Source organism: Silene latifolia, unplaced genomic scaffold (assembly GCF_048544455.1).
Source record: "Silene latifolia isolate original U9 population unplaced genomic scaffold, ASM4854445v1 scaffold_95, whole genome shotgun sequence".
Lineage (NCBI taxonomy): Eukaryota > Viridiplantae > Streptophyta > Magnoliopsida > Caryophyllales > Caryophyllaceae > Silene > Silene latifolia.
In genome coordinates, this window is record NW_027413826.1 from 165,345 (window position 1) to 174,902 (window position 9,558).

The 9,558-nt window shown below is 40.9% G+C and overlaps 1 protein-coding gene across 1 annotated transcript; it reads left to right on the forward strand.

Annotated features, from left to right (window-relative positions):
• Positions 1-7,402: 7,402 nt before the first annotated feature.
• Positions 7,403-8,338, forward strand: LOC141640587 (uncharacterized). Its single transcript, XM_074449321.1, has one exon. The coding sequence runs from the start codon at positions 7,403-7,405 to the stop codon at positions 8,336-8,338; it is 936 nt and encodes a 311-aa protein (XP_074305422.1).
• Positions 8,339-9,558: the final 1,220 nt, after the last annotated feature.

Here is a 9,558-nt window from a genome sequence, read left to right on the forward strand (position 1 = left end):
ACCCAGCCAAGGTAATGGGAGGATGTTACCATCTCGGTTTCCTAAGGCAGTGAAATGAAAATTACAATTAAGAAACTCTTTATATAAATAACATGTTTAATGATTTACAAATGAATGACTGTATAATAAATGTAAACTATAACACGTACAACTCGACTACTATCTAAGTCATCCAACTATGTAGCTCGACTCCAAGTCCAAAGCGCGTCCCGTCTCCCACATGACACTAAACTAACATGTACTCAACCTGCTCTCCATATGATCGGAAATATCATATGGATCGACACAGGCCACCCCGGAAATAGTTGACAATTTACACAAACACACAACACGCCATTTTCAATAATATGACACAACATGATAGATAAATATTCAACATGTCAATGATATGAATGAGACACGATTATAAATCACCACGCTGGTACCGGGATACGCCCAGATGTACCACAACCACCGGTGTCAGGGACACGCCTACGACACCACACCTCACAAATAGGTACTCGGAACACGTCCGTGGTACCGGGCCCGAGAGCGACTCGGATCCCTTGCCAGACGTCGTGTCTCAACCACACGAGTCCCTCCGTACTCAAGTCATTAATGTGCACGTCCCACTTGGAGTGGGAAGCTCCAAGAGGCGACCCGAGTGTGAGACGGTCTCCCAATCCCCTCACGTCTCCTCATAAACAAGTAACCAACCACAACCGTCCTGTCCTCCAATATGCATGACAAACACAATAAATGTAAGATGCCATACAATATGCCAATTACCGACTCATAATGATGCAAGGTCCCAAATATAATATGAATATTAATTCTCACTATTCACGACAACATGTTATAATGTAATGACCACTTTATACGACTCACATGACCATTCAAATATAGATTGAAACCGAGAAGGATTTACCTTCCTTTTAGCAATCCCGTCAAACAATTTAGCAAACAAATACAAATGTGCTCCTCCACAAAACCATCACCTAAATAAGATAATAAATACATATAATTACTATTTTATCTAACTATAAGATGATATATAATTAATTAATTAAATCCCGTCTTAAATCTACCCAAAACAATGAAAACACACCCGAACACACACGAGTAAACCCGTGTGGACAACCTCTTTTTCACGCGTAAACCAGCCCCCAAACAACCTCACCACTCATGGCTAACACCACCTACACCACCATCATGCACCACACTCACTCCAGCCACCACACTCACCCACAATAACCACCAACCGAGCCCCCAAACAGCAGCCCTAACAACAACAAGAGCAGCCCAACATCAAACACTCTACACACGGTTTTATGCACCTAACAATAACCACCACCAAACCGCACCACCACTACCTCCACATGGTCAAGGTGGTCACGGCCACTGCCTACCCACCATTGCACCCCCAAATACGAGCCCAAACCCAAAATATGACACCAACAACAATAATAACCAATAAAGGCAACCAACTAGCCTACCATATAAAACAACCCGTTTTCTACAACCTAACACCACCCAAACCACCACCTCTACCCACCATTTTAACCCTCCTCCTCCCCCAATCAACCCTCGGCGACCACTGCCCTTAACCACCTAAGCCATCCACGAGACATGGGTGAAAACTCAGCTTAAAGACGGGTAAACAACAACTATATCAGCCATATAAATACAGAGTCAAACTACCTCCACGATGGTCAACGATGGTCAAGGTCAGTCACGGTGGGTCCAAGTCGCGGGTATGTGACTTGTTTGAGTGACTCAGGGATATAGCTATGACCCTAAATTCCCACAGATAATTCACAGGAAATTTAAGATTATAACTTAACAAATTTCAGACTCAAATCCACAGATTAACACAGGATTAAAGTTGAACTTTGTTGAACACAATTAAAGTAAACCACAGATGGACACAGGTTCAACTTAATGATGTTAACCTGACTTTGATCAATTAACCAAGAGCTCACAGGTTAAAGTTGAACTTTGTTGAACACAATTAAAGTAAACCAAGAGTTCACAGGTTAATTATTAGGCCAGGTTTTCAAACTACAGTTTAACACAAGTTTGAAAGAAAATGAGAGAAGTCTCAAGGCTATTTTTCATTCAAAAACCATCTACTTCATACAGATAAGACACAGGCTCTTATATAGGCCTTGTCTTGGCATTACAATTCGAAACCCTAGCATCCACTGGTCCAGAATTAATCTAAGATGAATACAAACAACATAAATTATCTTACAAGCTGGTAAATAAAGTGAACAAGTGAAAAACAAAAGCAATTGGGTAAAACAGACTGAAATAAAGCATGGTTGCAAGCTGCCACTGTCAGTTGTCTTCTTGTGCACAGTTTGCTGTTCATTTGGTGGCTAGCCGAAGTTAAGGCTTCTTGTTGTTATCTATGGCATGCTTTGTGGAAAAGGCTGCATCAACTCTTTTCAAGGAGCCTCACAATTGCCTCACCAAATAAGGAAATGTTACTTTATGCTTTAACTTCAACTTGTGACTGCCTTGCTTTCCTTTTTCTGGGGTTTCTGCTGAATCACATTGCATTTTAGGATGACTGGCAGGATGCTTAGGGAGCTAGCTTAAACTTTCAGTTGAGGCCTGCCTCAGCTGGCCATACAGGCAGCTGATAACTGGACCTGGTGAACCTCATGACTGGCTGAGTTGGGGGTGGTTCAATGGATGTTGCAGGGCATGGACAATGGCCTGATCAGAATTGGAAACCCTTGAGTCAGCTCCTGCTGCAGCCTCCCCTTCTTGAAAAGGGCTTGACCTCAAGCCTGGTCCCTCTTCATCATCAGACTCTCCATAGTAAGGACTCAGGTCTCCTATATTGAATGTGCCATGTACCCTATACTCACCTGGAAAGTCTATCTTGTAAGCATTTGGACCAATGTTCTCAATGGCCACAAAAGGACCCTCTGCTCTAGGCATCAGCTTGTTCTTCCTCTTAGCATGAAACCTCTCCTTCCTTAAGTGGATCCATACAAGATCACTTGGCATGAATTATTTCTTCTGCTTAGTACTCTTGGCCTGCTTTTTATACCCGTCATTGGCCTTTTCAATTTATCTCTTGACAGTTTTATGGAGCTTCATCATTTGTTCCACCCTCTTCTTAGCATCACAGTTCATCTCTTCCTTAGGTACACTTGAAAGATCTAAGGGAATCAGAGGATTGATCCCATAAACCACTTCAAATGGACTGTGATAAGTTGCAGATGCAGGAGCTCTGTTGAAAGCAAACTCAGCTTGTGACAGTTTTAAATCCCAGTCCTTCAAAGACTTGCTAACAATGCATCTCAATATTCTTCCCAGGGTTTTGTTAGTGACCTTAGTCTGGCCATCTGTCTGTGGGTGGTGTGATGTACTGAATAGCAACCTGGTGTTGAGCAGCTTCCACAAGGTCTTCCAGAAATAACTCATGAACTTGACATCTCTGTCTGAGACTATGGTTTTAGGGACCCCATGTAGCCTGACAATATTAGTGAAATAAAGCTCAACAACACTCACAGCATCCTCAGTTTTCTTACAGGCTATGAAATGAGCCATTTTGTTGAACCTGTCAACTACAACCATTACTGAATCATTCCTCCTTAAAGTCCTGGGTAAGGCTATGATAAAATCCATGCTCACATCCTCCCATGGTTTGTTAGGTACTGGTAATGGTGTATAAGGGCCTCCTTGGAAGGAGCTCTTAGCCTGCTGGCAGATGGAGCATTTCCTGAGCATCACCTGAACATCTCCCATCATTTTGGGCCAATAGAACTGTTCTTGCAAGATATACAGAGTCTTTTGGACCCTAAAATGACCTCCTAATCCACTAGAGTGGACTTCCTTGATCAGTAGTTCCCTGTATGAACCTCTTGGAACACACAACTTGTTCCCATGGAACAGGAAACCCTTATGAAGCAAGAATTTAGTTCCCTAAACCTTAGTTCCTTCGGTTTGAACCAACCAATCTTCATAGAAATCAGGATCATCCTTGTATAGCTCTTTCATGAACTCAAATCCAAGAACCTTCTGTTCCATGACTGTTAGCAATGAATATCTCCTGGATAGTGCATCAGCAACAATATTTTGCTTTCCCTCCGTATACTTACTTGAGAATGTGAAGGATTGTAAGAACTCAACCCATTTGGCATGCCTGTGATTTAGCTTGTGCTGGCCATTGATGTACTTCAAAGCTTCATGATCTGAATGCAGCACAAAAGGTTTTGGTTTCAGGTAATGACTCCAATGCATAAGAGCCCTGACAATTGCATAGAACTCTTTGTCATAAGTGGAGTAGCTAAGCTTGGCTCCACTCAGCTTTTCACTAAAGTAAGCCACAGGCTTTCTCTCCTGAATTAATACAGCTCCTATCCCAACTCCACTGCCATCATATTCTACCTCAAACAAATAGTTGAAATCAGGTAGCCTGAGAACAGGTGCCTCACACAACATTCTCTTGATCAGGGTGAATGCTTGCTGAGCATTCTCAGTCCATTTGTACTCTCCTTTATTCATACACTCTGTGATTGGGGCAACAACAGCACTGAAGTTCTTAATAAATCTCCTATAAAAGGAATCAAGGCCATGGAAGCCTCTCACTTCAGTGATGCTCTTAGGAATTGGCCAAGATTTTATGGCATCAATCTTATCCTGATCCACAGAAATTCCCCTCCCCGAGATAATGTATCCTAGGAACTTGATATCTGAAGTCAAGAAGGTACACTTCTCTAACGTTCCAATCAGCTTGATGAATCTCAAGATTTGGAACACTTTCGCAAGATGGGTCAAATATTCTCCTGTGGATTTGTTGTAGATGAGGATATCATCAAAGTACACCACAACAAACCTTCCCAAACAGGGTCTCAACACTTCTATCATTAATCTCATAAAAGTGTTGGGGGCATTTGATAACCCAAATGGCATAACCAACCACTCATAGAGCCCTTGCTTAGTCGTGAAGGCAGTCTTCCACTCATCACCCTCCCTGATTCTCACTTGCTTATATCCTTGCCTAAGATCAATTTTAGAAAAGATCCTGGCACCACTTAACTCATCTAGCATGTCATCCAGACGAGGTATAGGGAACCTATACTTGACTGTGATGTTGTTAATGGCTCTGCTGTCAATACACATCCTCCAAGTGCCATCCTTCTTAGGTACCAGTAGTGCTGGGACAGCACAGGGACTCATGGACTCTCTTACAAACCCCTTGTTCATTCTCTCATCAATTTTCTTCTGCAATTCTCTTGTAGTATCAGGGTCACACCTGTATGCAGGCCTGTTAGGGAGTACAGATCCTGGCACAAGGTCAATCTGGTGCTCAATACCTCTTAGTGGGGGCAATCCACTAGGCAATTCAGCAGGAAAGACATCCTGGTATTGCTCCAGTAATGGCCTAACCTCTGCTGGTAGTTGATGCTCCACATCTTCATGAATTTCCTTGGACAATAAGATGAGGACAAGCTGCTCTTGTTGCATTTCCTTAACCATTTCTGCTTCAGATAGAAATAGAAGTCCATTGAGTCCATCAGTCACACTTAGACTCCCATAGTTCTTCTGATTTGGTGGTAGAGGAGTCAATGTGATCTTCTTGTTACCCTGCTTAAAGGAATAGGTATTGCTCCTAGCTTGGTGGATAGAATTCTTGTCAAATTCCCATGGTCTACCCAATAACAGGGGGCAAGCATCCATAGGGACCACATCACACAAGATCTCATCTTTATAATCATTGCCAATTGAAAATGGGATCAGGCATTGTTTATCCACCTTGACTTCTACTCCCTTGTTTAACCATTAGAGCTTATAAGGGTTGGGTTGCTTCTGGGTGTTGAGATTGAGTTTATTAACCATGTTGACAGATGCAACATTGGTACAGCTCCCACCATTAATGATTAGATTGCATACCCTTCCCTGAATGGTACATCTACTCCTAAAAATGAGGGATCTCTGATCCTCCTCCAATGGTGCCTGTTGAGAGTGCATTACCCTCCACAAAACAAGACTATGGCCTGTATCAGGGTGAGCCAAGACTTGTTTCTGGTTAGGTTCCTCCTCAAGAGTTGCCTCCTCATTCACTGGTTTCAAATTGTATAACCGCAAAAAAAAAGAATGTCTAGTGATATAGAGAGAAATGAGAGCATAATTCCAAAAATAGCGATATCTGCATAAAATTCTGTAACCTAAATTTTCACAATGACGGCGATTAAACCTTAATCATCTTCAATCATAAAAAATCATAAAAATTGCAATAAAAAGCGTCTTAATTCTTTGGATTTCTCAATCATAGGATCTTCTTCAGTAGTCAAGCTTGCTTCAAATTCGGTTAAAATTGAACCGCTGGACCTTGATGACCTTATTGCTGATGAAGAAACAGAGGCATGGGTTACTCAAGGAAGGAAGAAGGGAACTCCGCGGCTGTCGACTATAGTTGAAGAACCCGAAGGTATGTTACAATTCTCTGAATCTGAGGTGCAAAAAGAGTTAGATTTTTGGAAGAATTCAGTGATTTGTTTCATACTTGGTGGTAACCCTCCCTGGGATGTTGTCGAAGAATTTATTCTGAGAATATGGGATGAATATGTGTTGATAGGATTTCCTTCCTGCCTTCTGGTGTTTTTATTGTCAGATTTAAGAACTCAAAGACTCAGGAAGATGTGCTACAACATGGTCACTTTCTTTTTGAGAATAAGCCGTTGAATGTTCGTTCTTGGAATTCTCAGGATCCATTAACAAAATCTGTAGTTAAGGTAGTCTCTATATGGGTCAGATTGTTGAATTTGCCTTTAAAATTTTGGGGGCAGGGTATTCCTAAAATTTCAGGTTTAATTGGAGATTATGTTAAAAGTGATGAACCAACAGAGGCTAGAACAAGGCTTGGATATGCTAGAGTGTTGATTGATGTTCCCTTTAATCAACCACCCCCAAAAGATGTTAAGTTCCTGGATGAAGCAGGGAAAATGGTTGTTATTAATGTTGAGTTTGAATGGCTTCCAATTCTTTGTAAAGCTTGTGGTGGCATAGGGCACATTGATAATGCTTGTAAGAAATCCAAACCTATCCCTAAACCTAAGCAGAGAGTAGTTCAGAGGTGGCAACCAAAGGTTCCCGTGGCCAAACCCAAACCCCAGGTGCCTGCTGCTTCTCCTAAGGCTCATGTGCATAGGGTTTCCCCTAGTCCAAAGACTGCCACTCATTCTGTCTCTACGCCTAGAGTTACAGGGGCTAGTACTGGGAATATGTCATTGGCCACACCTGCTAGAGCTATTATCAGACTAAGCAAGGAGTTATTGGATCAGGGTAGCAATGCTTCTAAGTTTGGGCATTATACTTTCATGGATACAGTCAATAATGCTACTCCAAAAGTTGGTATTAGGACTGATCATATACCCCCTCTAGGGGGGGGGGGGGGGTCACAATGATTGGATTTTGGAACGTGAGGGGGTTGAATAGTCCAGCAAAGCAGGAATATATTAGATGGTTCCTACATCATCATCAAGTTGGATTATTTGGCCTCCTTGAGACGAAGGTTAAGCCTTCTTCTCTAAATAAAATTAGTTCTAATATTTGTAATGGATGGTGCCTTTCTACTAATTCTTCTTATCATAAAGGTGGAAGGATATGGTTATTATGGAAACCTAACTTGTTTGGTATACAATTTCTTGAATATAGTGCTCAGTTCATACATGTGCTTGTGCATGAGCTGGCCACTGGTTCCTACTTCTATATTACAATGGTGTATGCTTTTAATGGTATTTATGAGAGGAAGCTGTTATGGAGTAGACTTCAGGACATGAGTGGTCAAATTAAGAGTCCCTGGCTCATCTGTGGGGGCTTTAATATTGTGTTGGCTCTTTGTGAAAGGTTAGGAGGGAACACCACTGAGGAAGAAATGGAGGATTTTCAAAGATGTATTGATTATTGTCATATGGTGGACATGCCAGCTACTGGATCTTTGTTCACTTGGAATAACAAACAAGAAGCTGCTACCAGGGTATTCAGTAGGCTTGATAAAGCTCTTGTTAACCATGAATGGATTGATCAGAGGAAGGAGTATTATGCCCATTTTCATGTAGAAGGATGCTTTGATCACACTCCATTCCTCATTCAGAGAGTGTGTGATATGGGGCAGAGGAAGGGAAGCTTTAAATACTTCAATATGTGGAGTGCTGCTGAGCAATTTATTCCTTGTGTCTCTCAGGCTTGGGGGAGTAGAGTTGCTGGCACCCCCATGTTTAGATTTGTGAGAAAACTTAAACTTCTTAAGCAACCTCTTAAGCAGCTGAATAGAGAGCTTTTTGCTGATGTGGAGAACAATGCTATGAGAGCATGGCAGCATTTAGAATTCATTTAGTCTCAACTCAGGTCTGATTCTACTAATGCAGACTTGATTGGGATTGAGATTACTGCTGCTAAAGATTATCAGGAGCTTCAGAAGGCCTGTGATAGTTTTTTGTTACAGAAATTGATAAGGCTAAAGTCGTATTACCAAATCAAAGTAAAACTATGTCAAAACTAACAAGAATAGCTAGTGGTAAGACAGGTATCGAATCCACATGGAGGCGGTAATAGTTAAGTCTGTAAATATTTAAATTGGCAAAAGGTAACCGTTTTCTAGGGTTTTTTTTGTTTGTTATCTAACCAACTAATTGCGAGTAATAAAAAGAGGTTTAAACAATGATATTAAAAGTCTAGGATTTCCGGTTCACTAGGTCAATTATATGGGGTCTATTAATCAATTGCTAGATCTACCAAGCTGTCTAAAGTCATAAGATCGGTCGACTCTATTATGCCCTTTAGATCAATTCTAACATGCGGTCGCTATAATTAGATACAATCTATTTGATTATCGCAGCCTATATTAATTCTAACCCGGTCGGTGAATGGATTAATTCGCTACACTAATTAAAAAGTCAGGCCTAAGTTAATTAACTAGAATAAGAACAATAATCAAACGACAACTTAAACGATTTCACTATAGCAATTAATCAATTTTCCATTTCTAATTAACCTAGATCCCCTTCATCGTAGATGAGGAATTTAACTACTCATGACTAAAGCAATAACAACAATAATAACAATTGAAGACATGATTAAGAACATGAAATAAGAGCAATAATTGAATAACATAAACTTGAATGATTAATTGTTGAAGAAAGATTAGTACCGTAACAAGGAAGGATTGAAGCTAGAGAGAATATTCAGCCGTATGAAAGTAAAATAAAGCGTAACCTAATAAAAATGTACGAGTTCCTAATTTATAATACAAATATCTGTTTTAGGAAAATCCGGAAAATAATCTGCCAGAGAGGTTCCTCGATCGAGCTTGAGGTGACTCGATCGAGGAACCAGCTTCACAGACGGTTTCCTTGTTTCTTCCACTTCTAGCCTTCATGCTTCCTCTTTCCTCGTGCCATGCTTCGTCTATTCTACCATGCCATCTCCGCTACGCTCATCTTAGCTTGATTATCCTCATAATGCGTCATTTCTGCATTGAAACATAAAATAGCGGCAGTATCGACAATTCATTGAAATAAGGCATATGAATGATATAAAGGCACGAAAACGGTATAT